This window comes from Tiliqua scincoides, chromosome 4 (assembly GCF_035046505.1).
Source record: "Tiliqua scincoides isolate rTilSci1 chromosome 4, rTilSci1.hap2, whole genome shotgun sequence".
Taxonomy (NCBI): Eukaryota; Metazoa; Chordata; class Lepidosauria; order Squamata; family Scincidae; genus Tiliqua; species Tiliqua scincoides.
This window is the reverse complement of record NC_089824.1, coordinates 221,398,897-221,426,072: the sequence shown is the minus strand read 5'-3', so window position 1 is coordinate 221,426,072 and position 27,176 is coordinate 221,398,897. Positions and strand designations below refer to the sequence as shown.

The window sequence follows — 27,176 nt, the reverse complement described above, 5'->3', positions numbered from 1 at the left end:
CAATTATGCTGAATGAGGAGCAGGGCCACAAGGTGTGAGTCTTCTCCCTCTTCTATGTATGCTCAGTGCAATGTGTGAATGGCCTGCTGACCACATGAATGGAGGGGTGGAGCAGGACTGTACCCACTCATGACACATGCCTTTCATGTATCAATCATAGCTTCCCCCCCCCCCCTTTACAAAGGTGATGTCAATTTTGGGGGCTTGGGAATGGGGGCAGTAGGTGCAAGCTCCCTCTACCTCTGTGCATTAACTGTATATCTCTATTTTTGCAAATATCTGAAACGGACCCTCTGTTTATGGTAGCAAATCCAACAGGGAGTCTGTACTTTGAGGGATACCTGATGGAGACCTGTGCTCCAGAAATACACCTCCCTGTATTTGCCTAGAAAAGCAAAATCCTTAGAAATAAATGCCCCCTGCTGGGTTATTGAATGCCTTTATTTCAGATGATTCATATGCACTCAGCTATATTGGACCCAGCCCAGCATATGGAAGCAGATCAAGAGAGAAGGGGCAAAGAGCAACAACAAAAAAGGAGGAGAAAGACCACAAGAGGAGGAGGGCCATGGTCTGTCAAAGCTAGATGCCAACTGGCCCATTAGGTAAGCTGGTGTGAGCACATATAGTACCGTCACGTCAGGCAGTGGCATAGCTAGAAGGGTGCAAAGCACTAAGTTTTGCAGGCACTTGAACGCGCTGTGCAAGTGGCCTCTCCCCCTCCCCTTGGGAGCCATTCTGGGTGATTTCTGTTTTGCTCCTATGGCCTGGAATGGCTCCAAAGGAGAGGGGCTGCTTGCATGGCGCATTCAGGTGCCTACAAAACTTAGTGCTTTGTACCCCCTCTAGCTATGCTACTGGATAAAAGTATAAGTTACATGATGTATTACTAGAGGTGTTTATAAAGTTATTTATTTTTTCTCAGAAGTAAGGCTGTTCCATAAGGCTGTAGTTCTATCTTACTTACCGGAAACAAACGCCTCTAGTTATAATGGAGATGGGAGATCCAATTACAGGTCTCCAAGATCTCATCTAGTTTGGCCCTCAAGAGCAGAGTGACCAAGAGCCTGAGCCTCATATAAGGACTTGCTCGGTTCAAGTGTTAAATCTTGCTGCTGCCTTGAACTCTCAAGCTGCTCCCTCTCAACCTCAGCCTTCCCTCTCCATCAGCAACGTGAGGATTATAGTACCTGCAGGGTTGTTGTAAACAACAAACTAATGCAGCAACCTAATGCATGTGCTTTGAAGTCCTGAAAGCCTGGAACTGTTATGATTATTAACATTATCTGCTTTCTTGATCATTAAAAATGTTATCTAAAAATCCCATTGCTTTGCTCCACATTTCCTTCTATGGAGTCTTCTGTTACTGTTTTTAATTCCGAATCCTTATTGCTTCATTTGCTTTTGCTTCTCATCCCACTGGGCTCCCCCCCCCCCATCTATTCCCTTCCTTTATTGGATCTGTTGGTTTTAGACTTGTGAACCTGCTGGCTGGGATGCCTTCATTAAGAGTGGTTGTCCAGCATCTGGTCATTTAGTTACTTTATAAATACAATGTGCTGATTTTTTTTTTTAACATCTTGAGGCTTCATCCCAGCTTGGTTGAACTGGCAGCAGCTCCTGACCTTTTGTTTTCTTTCAACCTCCCGACATGCAAGCCCTTGCCACAAGTTCAAATAAAACTGGACACATTGGAAATTGGAAAAATGGAATCACGGGAGCAGAATATGTAATAGAGAAAATTATGCAAACATTTCCACATGCGCTGCCTCCGACGCATCCTCGGCATCACCTGGCAGGACAAAGTTCCAAACAACACAGTCCTGGAATGTGCTGGAATCCCTAGCATGTATTCACTGCTGAAACAGAGACGCCTGCGTTGGCTCGGTCATGTCGTGAGAATGGATGATGGCCGGATCCCAAAGGATCTCCTCTATGGAGAACTCGTGCAAGGAAAGCGCCCTACAGGTAGACCACAGCTGCGATACAAGGACATCTGCAAGAGGGATCTGAAGGCCTTAGGGATGGACCTCAAGAAGTGGGAAACCCTGGCCTCTGAGTGGCCTGCTTGGAGGCAGGCTGTGCAACATGGCCTTTCCCAGTTTGAAGAGACACTTGGCCAACAGTCTGAGGCAAAGAGGCAAAGAAGGAAGGCCCATAGCCAGGGAGACAGATCAGGGACAGACTGCACTTGCTCCCGGTGTGGAAGGGATTGTCACTCCCGGATTGGCCTTTTCAGCCACACTAGACGCTGTGCCAGAACCACCTTTCAGAGCGTGATACCAGAGTCTTTCGAGACTGAAGGTTGCCAATACAAAAAAAATGCAAACATTTGATCAGCAGAATTTGGGCTTCCAGAATTTTGTAGGATCCATGCATACACAGTCCAATTGTTTTTCCTGGGAGAAAGAATCAAGCTGTTTTAAATGGACAAATGATTTAAGCATAGATATTTGGAATCTGTTAAGGAAGTGAATTTCTCCTGCTTGCCCCAAACTTGAGAGACCTTCCAGGTGTCACAGGGGCACCCATGTCTTCTGAACTGGAGCGAGCTCTGGCCCCAAACCCGCCTTTGCTTGGATCAGAGCTTTCCCAGTCCGCACACTCGACTCTCAGCTCCCGCAAGGCAGTGTGCAATTGCAGCAACTTCTCCAGCAGCTGCTGGTCCTGGAGTTGCATTTCCAACTGGAAGGAAACAGAAGTGCACAAGACAGCAGAGTCACCTGAGTGTCTGTCATCAGATATCAGTCTGCTGTTGATTAATGACTGGTTGGGTTGCTGAAGTCAGTTTGCATGGCAGGTCAGGTTGCACCATGAGATCTGTCACCTATAGGACCATCACTGTCAGCAGGTGAAGTGAGTTGGCTAAGCGGGTGAGCTGTCACCTGGGAAACCCCCATGACATGACTGGGTGCTTCCACACTGGAACCCTTGAGCATGGCTGAGGCATGACTTTTCCACAGTTGGCTGGAAGCAGCGTTACAATGGAGGCTCTAAACAGCACTTTATATGATGCCATATTATCTAAGGCTCTTCCCCTTGGTCAAAATCCTTCTATAATGTTTACTCACAAGTAAGTCTAGTTTTAGTTAAGATATTTATACCCATTTTACTAGCCCAAAGAGCAGCTTATAACATGATTACAATATACATAATTTTAAAAACCCTAAAACTGAAGCAAACAACCACAACAAAATAACATTTTAAAAAATACATAACAGTGGCAATCCTGGAGGGGGCAAAAACGCTAAGTGTTTCAGGCACCTGAATGCCGGTGTAAAGCTCTCACCCTCTCTTGCAGAGCCATTTGGAGCAGGGATAGTGAAGAGATTCAATGGAGTTTATTCCCAGGAAAGTGTGTATAGGATTGCAGGCTTGTGGCCCAGTCCTATCCAACTTTCTAGCACCAATGCAGCCATGCCAATGGAGCATGCGCTGCATCTTGTGGTACGGGGTCAGGCATGGAGGCCTCCTCAAGGTAAGGGAATTTTTGTTTCCTTACTTTGGGGGCTCCATTGTGGCTGCATTGGTGCTGGAAAGTTGCTTTAGCCTTTAGATACTAAAAGGCATAGTGGACACCATAATTTTTAAAATATGTTTCAAATCTGTAATTATGTATATTATGGAAAATTTTATTTTTATTGTTTTATTGAGTGCCCTACTGGGAGAAAGGCAGGGTAAAAATCTGAGAGAGAGAGAGAGAGAGAGAGAGAGAGAAGCCAGCCATAGGTCATGGGTTTGAACGGGAGCACCACTTTCTGGAACGTACAGTTTGAACAAAGTCTTCCTGTTACATTAGTTTAAAGTTTCCTACTTATGAACTCCACCTATTTTATTGCTTCCAGATGAGAATTGATGATTAAATGGTCTATTAATTGCTACTTGGAAAGTTGCTCTGAATTTCACCAGTGGCAGGACTCTTTCATTACTGATTTCTTCTCATCTTTTTTTCTTTTCATTTTTAAGTGGGGATCTAGTGGCATTGGCCATACAAAAAGAAAAAGAAAAAAAATAACCATGAGACGAAACCAGTAACCAAAGCTGCCTCCTAACAAAAACTGACAAGGGTGCAATTTGGAGAGACCAGAAAATCAAAATGTGTAAACAGGGCAACTCTAGAGAGAAGAGCTCCTGTGGAGGCAATCCTGATGGTCACAGTTTCTCATCCTTAATACCAATGTAGGCCTAGTGGCCTACATTGCAGGGTTTGCAAATGCCTGATAAACGTTCTGGGTATACTATAAATAGGGGTCTTTACTTGCTTCTGTTGAAAAGCGCTATTGATGTGAATGGCAGTATCAGCCCAGGGTTTGATGACTGCTTTTAAAGTGGAAGAATCAACTCCCTTTCTGATCCTGCTAATATGGAGTAATCAGAGTGGGGCAATCATGAATTCAGAGATTCTTCATTACATTTTTTTCAAAGTTCCCCAGCTTTGGAGATCTCAGCGCTTTCCCTAATGTGAAAGGAATACTGCATTGAAAATGACCCTAGACCAGTGATTGTCAGCCTTTTTCAGCTCAGGGCACACTGAAAAGGCACTCAAATGGTCAAGGCACACCACCAGTATACTGACAATTGACAAGGCACACCATGGTGTTGGTGGGGGGGGGGTTCACATTCCCCAATAGCCCTATTAATAAATGACCCCCCTCAAACTCCCGCAGCACACCTGCAGACCATTCACGGCACACCAGTGTGCCACAGCACAGTGGTTGAAAATGGCTGCCCTGGACCCTAAGCGGCTTGCAAGAGGCATTTCTGCTATATGCAAAGTGCAACAAAGCTGGGCATCACTGAGTATAGGCAGAAAGCCCCTCCCTCCTAGCTGAATGATCAGACAGGAGAAATGCTCAGGGGTTCAGCGTCTGGCACTTTCCCTTTCAAGAAGAAACCTCCATGGAGATGCTTTGTCTTCCTGCTTCTACTCATCCTGCAGGCCCAACCTTTGATTCACCTTGAGCGTCCTTCGTCTCTGAGTGTTCAGTCTGCTGTGCAAAGCTATGAATACTAAGGAGGCAGGAGTGAAACTTTACCCTCCCTTTCTCAGCTGGGAGCCAGGGAGCCATTTGGTCTGTCTGCAGCCTGTAAGACAAGTGCCCAAGATGGGCCTCCTGCCCCCCTCTGTGAAAATTCCACTTTACCAACTTTCAGAACTGGCACCTTCCTGGCTAGTTCTTTTCCCACCCACATTGCTTTTCTCGTTCTCTTTTCATTTGCAGTTCATTTTCCATTCCATCTGTTCTTCTCTCTTCCTCTTCTTCTGAAACAAGCACCCTCCTGTCTGTTGTTTCATCCTTATTGTGATCTCTGTCACCTCAATTTTTGACTTTGAAATTCCAACAAAGGGCCTATTTAGACTGGCAGCTTTCTTTCTTTCTTTCTTTCTTTCTTTCTTTCTTTCTTTCTTTCTTTCTTTCTTTCTTTCTTTCTTTCTTTCTTTCTTTCTTTCTTTCGTTCTTTCTTTCTTTCTTTCTTTCGTTCTTTCTTTCTTTCTTTCTTTCTTTCTTTCTTTCTCACTGCCGCCTAAAGCAATACAAGGAGCTGATCCCACCCACACTGTCTCCCACCTGTTCTCTTGCTTCTTCCCAGCCCTGCCTTAACCCTTGTGAACACATGCAGCTGACATGGTCTGTCCTTCTCCCCTCTGTTTTTTTCTGGCTCCTAATTGTCAACTGATTTCTATGTTTGGTGGGGTGGGGAATGATGGCAGGAATGGGGCTAGCAAATGTGTGTTTACTGATTCAGGGTCCAATCCTATCCAATTTTCCAGTCCCAGTGCAGCTGCGCCAATGGGGTGTGCACTTCATCCTGTGGTGGGGAGGGAGTCACAGAGGCCTCCTCAAGTTATGGGAACATTTGTTCCCTTACCTTGGGGCTGTGTTGTGGCTGCACCGGAGCTGGAAAGTTGGTTAGGATTGGGCCCTCAAGCTGCAATCCTATACATACTTTCCTGGAATAAAATTTCTTATTGATGGTGAGTGAGTGCACACCCGGTGCCCTGGGTTACCCTTCTCTCTTTTACTGCATACAGTAGATCTGTACAACTGGTGACCTGCCAAGCAGAATGAAGTTTATCAGCTATTGGGGTGGGGGTGTGTGTGAGTGTTTATCTTGATTGGTCTGCCCTAGGGCACCTTTGCTCAGTTGTACAGTGAAGAAGGAGAATATGAACCTGCCACCTCCTGTCCTATTTGTACAGACTCTGGGATATCTCTTTATGAACCTGCCCTATGCACTCTGCAGGAACACCAGGAAAAATGGCAGCTAGGTACTGGGGCACTAGCAGTCAATGTGGACATCAGGAAAGGGGCAGTCAAAGGGGCAGTCAAAGGGGGAGGCTCATTAGGCCTGATTGTGATCTGTGGGCTACCAAGTGAGGAACAGAAACCTTGGTGTTCCTGTGAGCACCACCATCCTGGAATAAGGTGGCCACGCAGCCCTGAATGTAATGGTGAATGGAGGGTTTCTGATTCCCATGACACTAAGGGCTGTGGTGGTCAGTGGCCACAGGGAAATAGGTGCAGGAAGTGAAATCCTGTGCACAGCAGGGTGTGCTTGCAAGACGCTCACAAGGGGCTCCACCCACATGCAGCTTTCCCTGGTCTGTGTATCCAGGTGTGAATAACCCCAGATGCAGCCACACTCTAGTCCAGGGGTGTCCAAACTTTTTGGCAGGAGGGCCACATCACCTCTCTGACACTGTGTTGGGGGCCGAATTAATTTACATTTCAAATTTGAATAAATTTACATAAACAAATATATTAGAGATGGAACTTGTATGAATGAATGAAGGTCTTGCAATAGCTCAAGGCATATAAATGTCCTTGCACAAAAAGAGCCTTTCCTTCACTGCCACTGCTGCATCACAGATGTGAAACAGCAAGCAGTGGAGGGAACACTTGTCCCATAGCTCATGCAAGAGGTCAAACAGTCATCTTCACACTGAGAGCAGTTACGTCAGGCCAACATGGGCTCCAGCAAGTCTCCAGAGGGCCACATGCTGGAGAATTTATGTCAGAATGCCAGATGCAAGGGAGGGCAGCAGGATGAGGTCTCTTGTTATCTGGTGTGCTCCCTGGGGCATTTGGTGGGCTGCTGTGAGATACAGGAAGCTGGACTAGATGGGCCTATGGCCTGATCCAGTGCGGCTGTTCTTATGTTCTTATGCTCGTTGGAGACTGGGGGCTCCCCATGGGCCGGACTGTGAGTCCCTGAGGGCCGCAAGTGGTGACTCGGGCACCCCTGCTCTAGTCCTTTGAGGGAACCTCCGCAACCCGGGCACCCTTGCTCTAGACCTTTGAGGGAAGCAGGAACCATATGGGGAAAGCCCTTTCAGCACAGAAGGCTGATCCTTGGCAGCATAGTAGTGTGTCGCTGTGTGATCAGTGAGAGTGTACTTCATAGAAGAAGACTTGCTGGCAGCACCCTTGGGAAGCCTGGCACACCTTTCTAGCCTCTCAGGGCAAGGTCAAAATGGTGATTCTGGAAAGTGAAAAAAGCGATGTGAGAACAGGTGCAACATACCTCTTGTATGGCCCAGCAGGTGATGAGACATTTCAGTGGATGCATTTTGGGCTGAACTTGCCTGCCTCCAGCTGCTGCCTTAGGAGGTTTTCACTCAGGGTGGGGGGGGGGTGACACCCCAGCCAGAGTATCATTTTCCATGATACTCTGGGGGTCTCAGTGTGGCACAGAGAAGGTTGCTGGGCTTTGACAGGGCGGACCTGGTTCTTCAGATCCTTGCTCAGTTTCCTGGGCAGCCCTAGTCAAATCCCTCTCTCTCAGTCTAGGCTACTTCAAAGGGGTGCTGTGAGGATTAAAGGGGGGTACAATACTGCCCTCAGGGCCTGATGGGCATGGTGGAATTCAGGTGTGATGAATCAGCTAAGATGCTCAGTGACTCATGTAAAAGGGATGAGAAAAAGAGAGGGGTGGTCTTGGTGGGTCAACCAGACAGACTTGGTGGCCTGGATGCGAGTAGCTTTGACACAGTTATTCCTGACCCCCCCTGCCCTTTTAACAGTTTTTACTTGCAGAAAATCAATAGGTGAAGAATATCCTAGTTGTGCACCTGCTGAAAAGCTTCACCTGCTGTACTTCTGCCCGCCACGCAGCTGTTGCCTACAGAAGCCTTGCTAGGAGAAAAAGCAAAAGAATGGCAACTTTCCTGTCTGCCGGCTGCCTACAGAGGCGACACACAAAGGGAGACAGACTGTGTCTTACCAGCTCTCTCCTCAGCCACGCCAGGGCCTGTTCAATGTGCAACTTCTGCTCTTCCTCCAGCTGCATGCTGGAAACTCCAAGGGCTCATGGAGTGCCTGGCCAGCCCCGCTTGTGGAGGGACAACATGGGCCTCAAGAACAAGCAGCTCAGCTCCTCTCCCCCACTGCTGACACCTCTTTCCCTCCTCCTCTGCCTCCACCTCCAGGAAGTCTGAAGCGTTTGCAGGCAGCCACGCAGTTTTCAGTGTGCAGCAGTGGCTCTGTGCAGAAGCAACTGGTGAGTTGATTGTGCAGGTGGAATGCTTGTGCAGAATTCTTTCTTTCTTTCTGTCCCTGCCTGCAGCACACTCTAAGTCATGCCAAGCGACACCCAGAGGGCAGAGAAAGGCTTCTCGTCTCCATCAGGGAGGAGAAAGAAGAGGAGCCGAGCAAGACAGATGTGAGATGCCGAAGGAGCCTTCACAAATTCCTGCTCTTCAAGGAGAACCCCAGTCTGTTGGCTGAGAGAGCCGAGAGAGACGATGCAGAAGGAACTGGCTGTGCTGGGGCAGTTTTGGGGCAGATGCAGCCTGCAAGCAGCAGGTGGGTTTGGGGTGCCTGACAGGAGACTGGCTCTTCCCACTGGCACTTCCCCCACAAGATCACAGGAATTGCATTCCTCAATCAGGGCATAGAAGGATTGCCAACTGACCAGGAAAACCATCCTGTGTTGCTACTGAATACTTATTGGATGAAATTGGCTGTACAAGAGATGGGGTGGGCACTGGTTTAGATGGGTTTAAGGAGGGATCAGACAAATTAATGATGGATAGATTGATCTGTCAGTCATGACAGAACCTCCAGGTTTAGAGGTAGTATACCTCTAAGGGAAGGGTTATTGCCATTGTGCCTTATTTGTTCTCCCCCTGGAAGCATCTGACTGGCCATTGCTGCAGTCATTGTGCCTTTGACCTGGTCCAGCAGGGCCATTCTGATGATATCATGTTCCTTGCCTTTAATGCTGACTACGCTGACTTTAATAGCAGCAAACAGCAGGTGATGCTGTTGCCAGCATGGAGAAAAGCATGAGGTCTACAGATCAAGCTGCATCTAAAGGCACAGCTACCAGGGTCAATGAAGAAGTTGGCAACCTGAGATTCTCATCTGCCCCAGTGCTATCTACAAAGAGGGCCAAGGACCTGTCATCAGAAATATTACAAGCAAGGTGTTGATGGAGAAAGCCCCCACCCATAGTGCCCCCCCCCAGCAATCATGTTGCTGGCATCCTTCAGTCTCAGAAGACTATGGTATCGCGCTCTGAATGGTGGTTTTGGAACAGAGTGTCCTCTCCAGTGCGCGAAGCCTGGGTAAAGTAGATATGGAGGATAGACTGTTTCCCAGGCAGCAAATTCCCCCTCTCCACGTCGCTGAAATGGTCCAATGGAAAGGCAGAGGCCAATACGGTTGGTTCCAGCGGCGTCGTAGGAGTTGCCAGAACGTGACTGTGTTCAGCCATGAACTGCCTCAGGGACTCCGGCTCCAGATTTTGCCTTGAGGTTGACTCCTGAAGCCTTTTCCATAACTGGATGTAGCCACAAGGCAGTGGAGGTTTGGGATCAGAGTTTTTCTTCTCTCAGATGAGCTGTCTTCCCAGGCTGACGAGTTCCATCTACCCAGTGGCCGTTTAGTCGCCTCTTACAACAAGTACAGCCAAACTGAGGGCCTGTTCTTATCCCCAGCCCCCAGGGGTTCCAGCAATCAACTGCCTCTGCATAGGGAGACTTTGCTCAAGGCTGATAGCTGTTGATAGATGCCTCAGCCCAGAATTTGTCTGCCAATTTTTTTAGATTCTGCAATTATATTGAAGCTCCAGGAGAACTGAACTGGAAAGAGGTCCAGTATTAAAGAACAAGTTTGTACTCTCAGAGAAGCTGGGGGTAAAGCCTGGGCAGGAGGTGGGTGGAGCTGCCAGTCAAGGTGATTGGTTGACACCAGTGTGTAGCAATTGATACTGGTGTCATAAAATCTGGCTTGCCAGACCACACTGTACCCAGGAGGTTCTATCTACACAACCGCATTTCCACAGCACTGGGGATAAAATATCTGCACACGCTAATATAGGCTCTGGTGACCTGTTGTGAGCCTTGGAGATGTGTTGCCAAGGAAACCTCACCACATGCGATTGGCAAGACATTATGCCTTTTCATTTATTTGTGACTGTGCCTTGTCAAGCCCCTCCCCTGGTTCTGTCATAGGGACCAGCAAGGATGGGATGTCTGAAGGAATGAATGAAGCTGGGATAAGGAAGTCAAGACAGCAGAGCTTCTTGGCAGAGCCAGAGGGCATCCTGGGATGGAAGCGGTGGTTGGCCTGCATCGCTGTCATTTAAGACAGCAAAGAAATTGGCATGGAGACTTGGTGAGACTTTGCCTTGATGCAGAGAGAGAAGAGGAAGAGCCCATCTAGCTCCTGCTCCAACTGAAGGGGTCTCTACTTCCTGCAGCTGCCTCCCCAGGGCTACTGGAGGACTGTGGTGACCTGACAGGAGGCAAGAGAAGCTGATTAAGGAATGCACTATAAAAAGAAAATCTGACTTCTAAAAAGGGGTTCAGTTGTTTGTCTTTAGTGTTCCACTGCATACTTATTTATTGATTGCCTTAATATTTTTATGTAAATCATGTTGTGGTTTGCCTGGAACGATAGCAAAACGGAATATAAATGCCTAAAATAAATCAAATAACAATGTTAAATAAATCTTGTCTTACGGAGATGCCAAGCTAGATCCTTTCACTTTTTTGAGGGGCTCTTTGTTTCTGGGTGTCCTACCAACACTTTGGGATGATGGTATCAGTATATAACTAGGACACTGAATAGGGTCAGCTGATCTCAAGTGAGGGACATACCAGGTCTTCCCATGAGCATCATCTTCAGAGAGGTGCACAAAGCCTTGTACTAGAGTGAGTGTCAATCTCTCAGATTTTGGTCAATTGCAAGTTTCTCATTGGCGCCCAGCGTCTCTGATTGTCCATAAGAGCTCTGAGGCCATCTCTTGGCTTTTGATTGTGTGAGTGCAAAACACCCATATAAAGAGTAGGGAACATGCTTTCTCCTTCCTTCCTTTAAATAATAACAAACACTAATTTTTAATTAATTAATTATTAATAACAAATAATAAAGGCTATCATGAGAATGACTATCCATGTTTTGCTTCTTGTAAAATTCTAAGCAAATTTTGGGTGGGTTTGTTTCCCAACTCAGGCCAAACATCTGAGGGATTTCAGAGAAGGCAAGACCAGCTAAATGCTCTGAGTGGCTGTTGGGGATAGAGCTGAGATTGAGTTTGCTGTGTTCCTAGTAGTTATTTCCTTTCCCAACAGGAAATGCTGACTCCATTTTATTATTGTGGATTATAGCTACTAATCCAACCTTAATTTGTCTAATACTTTTTATAGTCCATTATAGACTCATCTTTGCTGGTGCCAGTTATTTTGCCAAGCTTGTAACACCTGATGAGTTTTGAATTTTGATGGCTTGTAAATAATTCTGTATTTGAATTTGTAAGTTGCCATGACATTTTTGCACTGAATGATGGTGTACACATTGGTTTAAGAATAAAGTACAATAAAACAAATCAGTAGGAAGTGGTTGTAAATTCTGGATAGAAATTCTTCAGAAAGTCCAAGGAAAGGCATATTGGCAATGGTGCTTTGTATGACAAAGAGGTCATAGTATCTGATTGATTGTTAGACAATTTAGGAATAATTTCCTCTGTGTGTGTGCGTGTTTGTGTGAAAATGCCAGGCTCACCAAAGTAATTCGGCACAGGAATGTCTTTCAAAAGGAAACCTGTCACCCAGTGCAGGTCCTTTAAGAGAAATTTTGATCAGAGGGTACAAATTTCTTTTAGGCCCCTTTGCAAAGAGGATGGAGTGAAACAGAGTGGGGAAGGGTGAGCAGAAAGGGGTCAAGGAGGGGCAAAACATAGTGGAGGGGAGGGTGGAGACAGCTGTAAAGTCTTTGGAGCACAGGTCTACCCACCTTTTGGCATTGGGAGCCAGATACAGAAATACAGAAAACCAAACACATTCCTAAGTCTCTCTAAAATCTTTTAAACATAGAAAATCATTGAAGGAGATTAATATCATTGTATTTAGGCTCACACTCGAATGGAAAGTGTCCTGTGCACACCAAAACTTGCTTCTGCAGCAGCTGTAGCCTTGCAGCTGTGTCCCTGAGCTCCTATGCACTCCTTCATGGCAAGCAGATCCACAAGCCAAAGGGCTACTGTAGCAGACCAGTTTCTTGCCAGATTTGACGTTGTGTTAAGGAGTGTCTCATGGGTGCATTCCTTGGCCCAGCATATATGGCTTGCCAGTAGCTGCAGTAGCTGCAGCCACTTGCATGGCAGTGTCCCCAGCATCCTGTGCGGGCATCAGGTCTGAGTAGAAAGGAAAATGTCAGATCCCAGGACATTTCTGGGCCCCCCCTTTTGGCTCCTGGGCCCCCTTTTAGATCATGGGCTCCGGTACAAAATACCCCTTTACCTCCCTCTCCTAGGTCCTGACCCAGTGGTGTAGCTAGAGAGGGTGCAAAACACTAAGTTTTGCAGGGAGCCTCAGGGCTGCCTGCAAGTGGCCCCTTCAGAGCCCGGCGTTGCCTCCGTTTCGCTCCCACCACCAGAATGCCCCAAAGGGCAGTGGGAGGGGCCGCTTGCATGCCGTGCTGAGGCTCCCTGCAAAACTTAGTGCTTTGCACCCCCTCTAGTTACGCCACTGCCCCGAGGGACAGCTGCCAGCAGGAACATGCTGGGCCTTCGCAGGACTCTTCCTAACCCCCCCCCCCCACTGCCGTTCTCCGCTCCTGTCTTTCCTGGGCACGAGGCTCCCCCCCCTTCCTTCTGCTCTGGGGGTGTGTGTGGATGGTGGGGGCGCCCCACCTTTGCTTACAGCTTGCAGCAACCAGCCCCAGGAAAGATTGGAGGCGTCCTGCTCCCTCCCTCCCCGCTGGCTCCCGAGAGGCTGAAGGCTGCTCCACCCGCATCCATCCCTTGCTCCCTGCCTGGGGGGTGGGGGGCGCTGATTGCAGGTGCAATAGCCGCACTTACACAGTAGTCTCTGGGCGGGGGGGGGGTGCGTTTTGCTGGCTGGCCTGCCCCTCCACCTGAATCTGGAGGGTGCTGCCGAGGGTGGCAAGAGAGACAGACGCCCTCCCCTAAAAACAGCTGGCCTTGCAAAGCGACCTCTGCATGTCTATTCAGATGCAAGTCCCATTGTGCCCAACAGGGCTTACTCCCAGGAAAGTGTGCCTAGGATTGCAGCCTGAGAAGCGGGGCTGGGAAGATCTCTTCGCCTGGAGGGAGGAGGAGGAGGAGAGAGGAAGGCTCCGGCGCCTCCCCCCCTCCGCCCCCAGGACTAGCCCGGCAGGGCCCAGGCAAGCCGTGGTGCTGAACGGACAGCGACCGCTGGCCCAGCCACGCCTTGGCCGCAGAGCTCCAGGCCGCCGCCAGGGGGCGCCTCCGCAGGTCTCGGCGTTGTCTTTGGAAAGGCCGTCCCTGTCCCCCCCCCCCCCGCCCCGGTTGAGCGAGGAGGAGGAGCAGCTGCACACTGGAGAGCATCCATGGTCGCTCGCGACGGGGCCCCCCAGCCAGCAGGACCCGCCGGATGTCCCCAGCCGGGCAGCATGCGCCCCGAGGCAGCCAGGCAGGGGGGCAGGGCGAGTGCAGGTAGGATGGAGCGAAGGGACGGGCGCCCGCCGCCAGCCCCGACCCCTGGCTTGGGGGGGGGTGGAGACTGGGGGGTGGTTCTGCATTATAGCCACTTATTTGGGTGGAGGGGGGGGTGGGTGGAGAAGGAACTTGGCTATGATCAATCCACGCACAGAGGGACTGTGTGCATTTGAGAGAGAGAGAAGACAATGCAGGCGGGGGCGAGGCAGCCCCAGTAAATCATGATTTGCCTGGATACTGTCTTTGCCTTGCAGCCAGTCGCAAGTAGGGGTGGGCGTGAGAGAGGCACACTGTGCACTGTGATGTGGAGAGCTCCGAAGGTTGCAGTGGTCTCCCGTAGGTCCACCCCAGCGTAGTATCAAGAGGACTGCAGCATCAGGTATCCCCAGAGCATTTGGACTGGGGAGAGAAAGAGAGAGAGAGCATGATTGCCTTCAGTGGTGTAGCTAGAGGGGGTGCAAAACACTAAGTTTGGGAGGGAGCCTCACTGCAACGTGCAAGCAGCCCCTCCCGCTCCTCTTCAGAGCCATTCTGGGTGGGGGGAGCAAAATGGAGGTGTACACCTGGCTCTGGAGAGGAAGGGGCTGCTTGCACGCTGCAGTGAGGCTCCCTGCAAAACTTAGTGCTCTGCACCCCTCTTGCTATGCCACTGAAGGCGATCATGCTCTCCCCTCACCCAGAATGGCTCTGAAAGGGAGGGAGAGGAGCTGCTTGCACACTGCAGTGAGGCTTCCCACAAAACTTAGTGCTTTGCACCCCCTCTAGCTATGCCCCTGTTTCCCTTACACATGGCAGAGGTGTGTATCATGTTGAATAGCAGCCATAACACCACTGATGTGTTTGTAGTGGCAGGGTGGGGATGCTGAAATGCACTTAGTGAACATGAGCCAACCAAAACTGAATTCCATTTTACCAAACATAATAATAATAGAAGAGTTTTGTGGGATGGAACCAAAGCGTCATCGAGTCTACAACTCTGTTTCCTACTATGGCCATGCCAGCCACTGTAGCTACTTGGAAGTAGCTTCCCTCTCCTGCCACTTCTCCTCAGCAGCTGGGTTTCGGAGGAAGACTGCCTCTCAACATGAAGATTCCATGTATCCATTACAACCAGTCCATCCCAATGGCTGGTAGTTCTCCCCACGATTCCAACAGGATGGACAACTAAATCTTACTTGTAGGACAACTAAAATCCTGCTTGTGTTCTGTGGGGCAGGGCTTACTCCCAGGCAAGTGTGCATAGGATTGCAACCTAAGTCTTGCTAATTTTAAAGCCCTTCATGGTTTGAAAAGGAGGTATCTACAGGATTGCCTTTTTCCATATCAGCCAGCCCATTCCCTAAGATGACATGGGGACTCTGCTAGATGTGTTGTATCTGGCTGAGATCAAATTTGCAGCCACCAGGAGTAGGGCCTTCTCCGTGGCAGAGCCATAACTTTGGGACTTCTTCCTGTAGGTATGTGAACTGAGATCGGTGCCTCCCTTTGACCTTTCAAGGGAGCTTTTCCAGTTAGCGTTCCCACCCTAAATTGTTTCGGTTGCTCCATCCTTATGCTTGGCTTTTGGTTTTTGTGTTCTGCCACCTGCTTTTATTGTTTATATTTATTGCTGCCATTATATTTATTGTTTTTTATGATTGGGTCATAAGTATTTTTTTATGGTTGGGTCTTTAATGTTTGTAAGCTGCCGTGGGCTTCTCCACTGAGGAGGAAAGGCAGGAAATAAAGAAGGGCAAAGCAGTGGTGTAGCTAGAGAGGTGCAAAGCACTACGTTTTGCAGGGAGCCTCATCACGGTGTTCAAGTGGCCCCTCCCTCTTCAGGGCCATTCTGGGTGAGGGGAGCAAAACAGAGGTGAATGACTGCTCTGAAGGGGAGGGGTTGCTTGCATGCTGCGGTGAGGCTCCCTGCAAAATGTATTGCTTTGCACCCCCTATGCATATGTTTGCACCCCCAAAACGTATTGCTATGCCACTGGGGTAAAGAAGTAGATTTTTGCAGGATTTTTGCAATATACCAGCCACAATTTTCTTTTTAAACATTAAAATTTGCCTCGGACACTGTGTGCACCTGCTTGCCTGCATCTTTTTACTGGTGACCTATACATTGCAGGTCCGTTTTCAAGAGGCGTTTACCCAGCTGCTTTCTTCACAATGTTTTTCCTTGTTCCCTTTCCCCCAAGGAATAGCTATCAGGCAGACACTCTCTTGCTGGTGGAGCCAAGAAAGGTTTAAGCAGGACCTATGACCAAGTAAAGCAACTTGAGTAGATAGAGGGGCCCAAGGAAAGAACCAGACCCACTAAGCCAAGGGCAACGGCTACAAGTAGAGTCTTTTCTTGCAGAGATGGTGCATGTTCCCTGGAGACATTCCAGAAGAGCTTGTGTAGAGGAGTAGATCTTAGAGTGCCAGGCTTTGATCAGGGTGACTGAAATCCTGCTCCCTCCTTAGTCATGAGGCTCACTGGGTGACCTTGGGTGAGCCTCTGTCTTGGCCTAACCCACTTGAGGATAAAATGGTCTCTCCCTCTCTGCCCCCCTATACACCATATATGCTACTCCGAGCTCCTTGGAGGAAGGGCTGGATCCATATGTAAAGATTCCTATATCAAAAGTGAGTAAACATCAGAAGAGCCCTGATGGATCAGGCCAAAGGCCCACCTAGTCCAGCTTCCTTTATCTCACGGAGGCCACCAGATGCCTCCGGGAACACACAAGACAACAAGATACCTGCATCCTGTTGCCACTCCCTTGCATCTGGCATTCTGAGGTAGCCTACTTCTAAAACCAGGGACAGGAACATGGAACCCTAAAACAAGGAACTGTACTTCTAAAAGGAACTGTACTTCTAAAACTGGACGGTTGCACATGTCCATCATGGCTTGTAACCTGTGATGAACTTTTCTTCTAGAAATCTCTCCAATTCCCTTTTAAAGGCATCTAGGCCAGATGCCATCACCACATCCTGTGGCAAGGAGTTGCACAGACTAATTACAAACTGGGCAAAAAAATATTTTGTTTGACGCTTATCAGCATATCCCACCATCTGGGTGCCTGCTGCAGCACCCCTCCTATGTTATGTGTTTCTTAGAGTAGCATACAGGAAAAAGTGTGGTTGCTACCCCAAGAATTTATATTTCAACACTTTCAAGGGGAAGAAATGGACTGGCGTGAATGAAAAAGAACACAAAAGGCCAGATCAAATGGAGTGATGCTGGGAGTGAGAACAAAACTCTGGAGTTAGTACAGTATATCTTGTTCTTGTTCTTGTTTTTGTTGGTTTGAAAACATTGTGAGCTGTCCTGATGGTTCCTTTGGCGATGAATGGACAGACTGTGGATGTCTTAAATGCATACATAGATGTCTTTTATTAGGCATCCCAGACAAGATAGGCTTGTGTGAGCTGGGCGAATTGACTGTGCTGCACGGATGCACAGGGTGTGCCAAATGAATGTGAGCAGGAACAAAGACCAGTGAGCAACATCATACTTTCTATGAATAAAAAACTGAAGCTCTGTGGATCTTCAGAAGAGATGGGGCAGAGTGGAGAGTTTGATGGGATAGAGCGAACAGGCTTTAGGAAGGGAAAGGAGCTGAGTGAGGACACACGTGTCTGTCATTAGATTGATGAGCATCGCAACTGCCTAAAGAAATGGACACTTCTTAGGAGATAAATAAAAGTACATTTTAAGAATTGGGTTCAGGTCGGTAATCATCAGGAGCACTTGAGTAAAATGATGAGCCGAGACAAGGATTCAATATGTAGCCAGGGAACGCAGTGTTCTAAAGGATTCCTCTTTGTTTTTCTGTCCCAGCAGATGAAGTCTTGACAGGGATGACCCAGGGGATTGTTTCCCAATGGCGTCCTCACACCCCCTGGAACTGACAGTCTTAGGGAATGGCACAGAATCCGACCAGAGAGCTCCTCGAGGAGGGACCTCAGCACCATGGACAGATCCCAGGCTGGGAATTGAGAATGCCTCCTACCAGGGGGAGGAGGAAGAGGAAGAAGAGGAGGCAGAAACCTCTTTCCGGAGTGGCCAAGGAGCCACAAGGAGTCCCAGAGTCCATTCAGTGCCCCCTAGGGGAGACCTGTCTCCACGCTCTGAGGATGGTCCTTCGTCAGACACGAGCGGGGACTCTGTGGACTACGGCTTCATCCTGGCTTTAGTCTTCTTGGTCAGTGGGATTTTGCTGGTGATTGTGGCCTACAGCATCCCCAGGGAAGCTCGGGTCAACCCAGACACAGTGTCTGCCAGGGAGATGGAGCGGCTGGAGATTTATTATGCCTGGCTGGGTTCCCATCTGGACAAGTGCATCATTGCAGGCTTGGGGCTATTGACTTTAGGGGGGATGCTGCTCTCCATGCTCCTGATGATTTCAATCTACAAAGGGGAACTCTACAGGAGAAGGAACTTCCCAGTGTCCAGAGCTCCCCGGAAGACCTATGGATCTATCAACCTGCGGATGAGGCAGCTGAATGGAGAGGGGACACACACCTTGGTTGAGAGTGAAGTGATTCAGATGACTGAAGAGACAGGCAATAATCCAAACTGCTGATGTTTCTTCAGGTGAAGTAGCTGACGTGGCCCTTCCTGCCAGGAATTCTGAAAGTTCTGTGGTCAAAGAAGAGTTTTTCTGAAGTTTTTTCGTTTGTTTGGCCTGCATCTGTGGTGATAACTTCATACCTCAAAGAAGATTAGGAGAAAAAAATTTAAAAAAAGACAGACATGTCAGGAAGCTGTTTAAGACAAGCCTCAGGCATAAACTGTAACAATGCCTTCTTTGCTAACACACACAAACACAAGTTCAAAGAGATAATGTTTGGAAAAACAAACATGACTGTCTTCTGGGTGCACAGCATTCTTTCCAAAGCACCAAGACTAGATTTCCAAGAAAACACCTGAGCCACCTATAAGTTTTCTATGCTATGTACAGTTCTGGGATACTCCCCTACCAGTAGCATTTTGACTGTCGTACAACCAAATAGCCTATGCTGGAGACACAGAGCCAAAGTCCCATATCTGAGTTTATTTATATACTGTCAAGTACAGTTTAAGGCCTGTACTTTTGAACAAGGCTAGTGGATTTTTCTGCGACCAACAAGCAATAGCTTCATCTGTAACACACACAGTGCTGAATCTCAGACACGGCTGTTCCCAGCCAAAAGTCAGAAAGCACTCAGATGTGACACGCTCTGTACATGTTCTCTGGGTCTCAAGGTCCCGCTGCACCATTCTTCACAATGTTTGAATTTGTAGCACGCTTTAGTTCGGGAAGCAAAACCTTGGTGAAAAACCCAGAGGCTGCCTCACGAGCCCACAACTCTCACCAGCAAACCTGACTCCTAAGCCTCACAGCTAAAGAAGCCACTTCCCAAACATTTATGGGGATGTTTGAAGAAGAAATGCAGAAGGAAGTGAACAGCAGGTTCCAATAACCTGCAGTTATTTGGTTTCCTCTAGAGCAGCAATTTGGCACATCAGTGTGCTGTGAAAGGTCTGCATGTGTGTCATGGGAGTTTGGAGCATAGCAATTGAAAATAGCTGAAAAACTCTTCTGGGTTCTGCAGCTCTGTTTTTTGTGCAACTGTCTGTAGTAACGAATGGTCTGATCAGCTTCCTCCACCAGCAGAGTGGAGGAAGACAGACAGTTGCCCTAGAAAGAGAGCTGAAGAACCCTGAAGAGTCTGCTGGAAGCCATAAGTGACATCACAAGAGGTGAAGACCATAGCGGGGACCATAGAGGTCAGTGTGCCATGAGAAGAAAAATGTGGATAATTGCTGCTCAAGAGTGAGGAGCTCATTCTCACCAAGCTGCCTGCCTTTGATGTTGAAAGCCTTTGCTGCAATTCGGAGTTACAATTACAGCGAGGAAGCACAGCATGAAATATTGATGAAGGCCCAGGTGGGGCAACCGTCGAGGAAAGCATGTCAGCAGGAAGCTTAAAATGGAAATAACTCAGACATGACCCAGGAAAGGGTGACCTCTAAACAGTATGGCTGCTGGGGGAAAAGACAGCCCTCCTCCTAGCCCATTGGAAAAAGTGGAGCTGCATACCAGGAAAGACAGTCTGTTCAAAATTTTGATGAACCAAGGGAGGACATGGTCATTTTGAATGCTGTGCAGTCAATTCTGCCTGATTTATTTGCCTTTAAATCTTGCCTTAGATTCTGTCCCCTCCCCCCACAAATTGCTGGAATGTTATAATTGCTTATAATTGGGAGGGGAAGGGGTATTGTGTAAAAAAAAAAAAAACTGAGAAAAATCTCTCCAGGTCAGAGCAATGGTTTGCCTAGCCCAAGGCTGGGATGACACATGTAGTAAAATGAGATGGTGGAGTGGACTGTATCAGGCTAAGCTACTGGGATGTGTGTGTGTGTGTGTGCGGGGGGGGGGGTTAATTTTTTTAATTGTTCACCCATTTTAAGAAGAATTCATGTAAAAAGAAACCCAGCACACCCAGGAGAAAGGTTTTCACTCAGCACTCCTCTGCTAGTTGACTAATTGAAGGGACTTGGGTGGTTTGTTTGCTTGTTTTTCCCCCACAGTAAATGAGCACCCCTTCACCTGCAGTCTGAAGCAATGCTGTCCATTCAGGAACCTACCTGTGGCACAGGTACATCTAGCCCTAGAGATGCTGAGAATTTGAGGGAGGAAAATCTTGAGAAAAATTATTCTAAAGTGTATTTTTATTTTGCAAAAAAGAAGACTTACGTTACTCTAGTTCAGTCCTCCTTATTTATTTTCCAGAACTTGAATTTATTCTCCAATGAGTCTCTTAATTTGAATGTCTTCACAATACATTCTGCTTAAATTAATTCTGCCCACTTAATCTGCTTAAAACTATCCCTCTCAAGTGAATTTTAAAATCAAAATATGATTTTTTTTTAAAAAGGAAACATTTTTCATTTTTGATTTTAAAATGTGTTAAACGTGTGCAGAATTTTACATCAGCTCCACGTCTAGACCCATATTTCTGTCTCCAGCACTAGTAGGGTCTGAATGTTTACTCTGCACACTTCACATAAATGTTCTGACATTGCTTGCCAAACCTCTTGATTCAGAAGTGTGGGATTTGGGTCAGAGCAAGTACCTTGCAAAAGAAGGGGTGATCTTTCCTTCGCAGGTGGAAACTGTGGCTCATGTTCTTTAGGTCAGTGGTGTAGCTAGAGGGGGTGCAAAGCACTAAGTTCTGCAGGGAGCCTCACTGCAGCAAGCAAGTAGTCTCTGCTCCTCCCTTTCAGAGCCATTCCGGATGGGGGGAGCAAAATGGAGATGATGCCTGGCTCCAAAGGGGAGGAGGATGGGCCCCTTGCATGCTGTGGTGAGGCTTCCTGCGAGACTTAATGCTTTGCACCCCCTCTAGCTATGCCACTGCTTTAGGCTACCTGACTTGAGTTGGGTTCCACAAATAACCTTCTCTGCATTTGTGGCATTGATGGACAGAGAATGGAATTACCCAACTGGAATGCTGAAATTACCCGTGTGTGTGGATTGCTGGGGGTGGGAAAAATGTGTTTGTAAGCACACCTTTTTCCTCTTCTAAAGCACCACGCAATCCCATAACAGAACAATCCCAGTCCCTGCCAAAGGCCAAATCTTTTCCAATATGCTGCAAGTAGCATTTTGGGAAACAGATGCATTCAACTGCTGACCATCTTCAGCCCTCTTCAGGCGGTCAACAGTGTGTATAATTGAGTATTGACCTGGGGGAGTTGGTTGAAAAATCAGGATTGCACTTCACAAGTCCCACCCCTGTCTGCCAAGCATTCAGGCCTACCTTGCACATAAAGCAGAATGCGGTGGTAGAATCCTGAACAGATGGAAAGGACTGGACCACTTTAGACCACAAGAGGAGTATTCTTTAGTACCTCTCTCTGTTCAAAAAGTTCTTCCCTGAAAACAGGAAAACTAGCACAGCAGAGAAAAGAATCCCCTTCCAATTCTTACCAGCAGCACAACCTTTCTACTTCTTTCTAGAAGAGTTTTTAAAACAGAAGAACAGTGAACAATGGCATCTCTCACCAGCCGTCCAGTCAGAACAGCCTCATATTCCTCGATGCAGTCCAGGTCTGAATCCACATAGGCTCCCTGTGTGTCAGTGTCAGGTTTTGGCTGGAATCCCTAGCATGTATGCACTGCTGAAACAGAGACGCCTGCGTTGGCTCGGACATGTCGTGAGAATGGATGATGGCCAGATCCCAAAGGATCTCCTCTATGGAGAACTTGTGCAAGGAAAGCGCCCTACAGGTAGACCACAGCTGCGATACAAGGACATCTGCAAGAGGGATCTGAAGGCCTTAGGAGTGGACCTCAACAGGTGGGAAACCCTGGCCTCTGAGCGTCTCGCTTGGAGGCAGGCTGTGCAGCATGGCCTTTCCCAGTTTGAAGAGACACTTGGCCAGCAGTCTGAGGCTAAGAGGCAAAGAAGGAAGGCCCATAGCCAGGGAGACAGGCCAGGGACAGACTGCACTTGCTCCCGGTGTGGAAGGGATTGTCACTCCCGGATTGGCCTTTTCAGCCACACTAGACGCTGTGCCAGAACCACCTTTCAGAGCGCGATACCAGAGTCTTTCGAGACTGAAGGTTGCCAACAGGTTCAAGGATCTCGAGGTCCAGTCTGGGTTCCAAAGCAGGCAGAAGTCAGGATTCAGAGCGGCAAGAGGAGATCAGGCAGTCCAAAGGACAGCACTCAGGAAGCAGTCGCAGGCAGGCAGTGTGTCCTGCTGGCACCACCGAGTTGCTGGCACTGAGGAGCAGGGATTGGCCCTTGCAGGGGAAGTCAGTTGAGGGCACGTTAGGTCAACTAGGACTGCAGCCTAGAGGGTGCCCTGCAGCTGCAGATCTCAGTCTGCCAGGCTTGCAGTGGAACAAGGTGCTGGTGGGTGGCAGCAAAGGCCACAGAGCATGATTGCTGGGATCTCTGGGTTAAGCCCCGGTGACCCCTGTGCCTTATCAGTTGGGAGCACCCTCCTTTGGTTGGAGTCTCAACAGCCTGAACTGAAGGGCCCGTCTTGACAGGGTATATCACTGGCAGCATGCATTGTGCCCACCCTGCATGGCCGTCTAGTCACCTTGTTGGTCTAGTTGCACTCTCAGCACATAACAACAGACAATGGCAGGAGGCCCATGCCTTTAAATAGGGGTCGGTCTCCATCCCATGTAAAATAGGGAGTAGGGGATACAGTTCAAAATGCTTAAGGGTATGCGCTGGTAGGTGGTGCCAAAGCCCCCCTCCCATGCCGCCTGCCATCTTTTGCCCTGCAGTCTGTTTCTCAAGGTGATTCCCCCAATCTGGGCTCCAGGACCAGAACTGAGTCTGACTTGGAGGAAAGCAAGGATGTGTGTATGTGTATGGGGGTGGGTGGGTGCCCGGGATTCAGCACTCTCCACAAGCAGACCCTTTTACAGTTTAAACTGCATCCAACTGTACCCATAATTGGGTCAGACGTGCTCTCAAAGCGATCTTTAGAACATCACCTGGGTTGTGGTTGTATGGACGGTTTCTGACTGGCACTGTACATAATTTCTGCTCTTGAAATAGTGGTCTGAGCTGAATGGAAAGGCCAGCCAACAGGTACATGTGACATCCATCATCCATCCAGTAGGTCACTGCAAACAGAAGCATCTTGCTGGGTGAGCATCCGTTTCTTTTGCTTTGAACAAGATTGACGCCCTTTGAGAGAGCTGTTAGAAAGAGGAGCTCTGCAGAGGGCCTCCGTTTATTGGCTTTAGAGACATGCTTACTGTCTGATGTTGCATCTTTTGCATGAGACTTGAACTGAATGGAAGCTCTGTGTTACACTGTCTTGCTCTCGCCATATTATTCCTTAAGGAGGCCCTTAGGATTACACTGAGGTAAAAAAAGCAATTCTGTGACTGAAACAAAAACTACAGCATCTGAATGCAACAAATTCATATCAGGGGTAGGTTTTCTTCAGAGATGATGCTCTAGTCCAGCGTTTCCCCATGTTTGTCCCCTGCCATACCACTTCTCATGGTCCACCTAGTGGAAATACCACTGGAAGTAACAGGTGATGATCAGCCCAATCCTATCCACACTTCCCTGGGAGTAAACCCCATTGACACTAATAGGACTTACTTCTGAGTGGACATGCATAGGATGCGTGTTTGTGCTGCTGTACTGCTCCTTCCCCACTGCCCTCTACATTCTTAGTCTTTCCACTGACATGCAACCTCTCTGAACATCAGTGGAAACCTCTTCTTATCATTGCATGGCACTAGAGAGAGTGCACAGTTCTCCTTTCCCAAAGTTCATCCTTTGGGTTCATTCATTTGGGAAGGTCTGTTTCATTTTTGATATGAAACTGTCAGCAGGACAGTTCTGCCCAGTCTATTTCATGGAGTGCAGAAGTCTTGGGAATGTGACCCACTGACCTGTTGAGCCTCTCTCGGTGTCAATACCAGCTAGCATTTCTTGGGAGCCTGTTCAGAAGTAATTTTCACTGTATGAACTGGAAGGAATAAAGATCTTGCCAGAAATTTTAGATATTGACAGTTTCACTTGATCCCAGTAGTGTGTGATGTGGTCAGTTGATTTTGGTGCCATTCACCCCATGAAGAGTGGGGGGAAGAGCCCGCCAATTATCCTGGTATGGAAACAGGACACACACACTGGAGTGATATGCTGTGCAAGTGATTATGGCAGTTGCAGTATCCTGTGTTTCATGAATGCAAGGCAGAGTGTTGTGGCAAATCGTAACTGGACAATGATTTTCCTGGTGATCTGGAAATAAAGTGGATTGACCCTCAAGACAATGGCACTTCAAGGATTGTAGAGTTAAGGTAGATGAGATAGATTAGCTAGATAGCATGGCAAGGTTTTATTCTTGTGTGTGGGGGGGAGGGGGATACAGGGCACCAGACAGCATGGGAATGTAACAATATAAAGCATAAAGCACGTATATGGGAATGTAACAGAAATTAATTGCAGGGGAAAAGTAAAAATCAAAAAACTTGATGGGAAGGTGGGATGAACAGATGCAACATAAGAAGTCCTCCTGCAGCTTTAGAAGCAGAGTAGAAGTTGCTGCACCTGCCAAAATCTCTTCTTCTACATGACCACACGGTACAGGAACCTCCCCAAAAGAGAAGATGTGTGCGCGTTTGTGTGTAAAATACTGAACAATGTGGTTAGAGAGAAGGAATTTTGGCTACAGTCCTATGCACACTTTCCTGGGCATAAGCCCTGTTGACCAGAGTGGGGCTTCTGAGTAAACGTGCATCAGATATCACCATTCATTTCTCCTCATATAAAAGTGGCTTGTTGGGGGGGGGGTCACTCATGTGCAGGCAGTGGGTTCAGGCTAAAGGGAAGTGTTTCTTTGCACAAGGCATAACTTCCTTATGGAATTCCTTGCCAGAAAAGATGCATTGATGGCCACTGGGCTGAGTTAGATGGCTGCTAGAAAAGAATTTGATGGGGGCCAGATCTATTTAGTATGTCTGTTAGCCAGAATAGCTCCCTAGAACCCTCCAGAAGCTGGAGACACAAACCAGTGGATGGTCTTCCTCTCATGTCTTGCTTCTTGGTGGGAATTGAAGAATGCAAGGGCTTCCTAAAGGCAGCTGGCTGGTTGCTCTTGGAAAGAGGATGCTGGGCTGGCGAGACACTTGATCCAATCCAGGAAGGTCATTCCTACATCCTCTTTTGCTTTTTGGTCCCCTTTGTGGGGCTTGGGAAGCATTGCTGTGAATTTCAATGGGAGATGCAGCGTGCCTTCTGAAGTGACCTTTCTCCCAAGGAAATACCTGTAGATACTTGGGGAGGTGAGGCACTGGAACAGAAGTTGCAGAAGTGGAAAGCTGCCAGAACTTTTATTTGATTGATGTAGATTTTTGAAATGTATTGTTTTCCCATAGTGGTTAGTACTACTAGTGCCTTCCCTGGAAGGCAGTGTTATGCCAGAACTGGGAAAAACCTGAGTTTTATGGGAAACTTGCATAACAGACAGGCATGTCGGAAATATGGCTGCTTGTTGAAGAAGGAAGGTTGGAGTAATTTTTGCAGCATATAGTTAGACTACATCTACACTATAAATGGAAGCAGGTCTTTGAGTGGGTTTATTTCCATAGCCTCCTAATTATCCAGGAAACTCTGGAAACTGAAGGTTAATTTTGTGAGCACTGAGAACTCTTGGTGCAGACACCCTAATACCAAACACCAGAATTGCAATGACCAGGGGACTCCTTTAACCATGACAGTTAAACTGCTTAAATGTGTAGTGAGGACATGTTCCCACCTCTAAATGGTTTCCTCCTAAACAGGAGCAAGTATAATTGATGTGTATGCAGCCTCTGTTTTGCTCCCACTGCCTGGAATGGCTCTGAAGGGGAGGGGTGGCTTGTACAGTGCATTCAGGCACCTGCAAAGTGCTTTGCACCCCCTCTAGCTACGCCACCGGATGTGAGTGAATGGGAAAAGTGGTGAAAACTGTCAGCACGTGTAGGGAACTGTGCAAGTCCAAGGACATGAAAAGTCAGACATGTCTGCCCATGTTGGCACCCAAGGAAGCATGTCTTTGAGAACCTGCTAAGGGACAGAAGCTAACCCGTACAACCTCCTTTTCTGGATGTGAATTGGATGGAGGGGGAAAAACATACAGCTGAAAGAAGACTCCAGCCTAGGTTTCTTCCTGACAAGCTAGTTTTCTAAACACATGGCGATTTGTGGTATGGAGGAGAATTACATCGTGTGAGCCCTCACTTGCAGTGTGAATTGGTACAGCTCAGTTATGGGTGAGAATCAAGCCTCTGATTTCACCTGCTACAGACTATGCATGAGTCTAATGGCAGGGTCCTTCTTGAACCCCCAGTCAATAAAGGAACTGTGTCTGTGCAAGTGGCAGTGATTGCCCAAGGCCTTTACCATAAACTAAAACAAAGAGCTGTGCCTTATGCTGTCAGTCAGGAGACCTCAAAAGAAGGGTAAGAAGAGAGTCCCCTTGGGAAACTGACTAAGCCAAGCTTTCCTTTCAGACATTTCCATCCTGCTGGACTTCCTCCAGTTGCTGCAGTTGTGATTGTGTGTTATGATTGTACAGTTATGTTGCAGTTATGACTGTGGTTCACTTAGCCCACGTCAAGTCCCCACTGATACATAGAAAAGAACTGAGCAATGATTGAGCTTCCCTAGAGCTTCATTCCAATGCAACAGTCGATGCCCCTCCGACTCATTTCTCGCACCTTCTTCCTTCTCTAGTTCATCTGCTAACTCTAGTTTCTTTG

The 27,176-nt window shown here is 47.9% G+C and overlaps 1 protein-coding gene across 1 annotated transcript; it reads left to right on the top strand.

Annotated features, from left to right (window-relative positions):
- Positions 1 to 17,783: 17,783 nt before the first annotated feature.
- On the top strand, positions 17,784 to 18,485 carry TMEM74B (transmembrane protein 74B). The gene has a single exon (XM_066624737.1). The coding sequence runs from the start codon at positions 17,784 to 17,786 to the stop codon at positions 18,483 to 18,485; it is 702 nt and encodes a 233-aa protein (XP_066480834.1).
- Positions 18,486 to 27,176: the final 8,691 nt, after the last annotated feature.

Excerpts from the sequence above, each read along its gene's own strand:
- TMEM74B (XM_066624737.1), top strand. The coding sequence starts at position 17,784 with ATGGCGTCCTCACACCCCCTGGAACTGACAGTCTTAGGGAATGGCACA.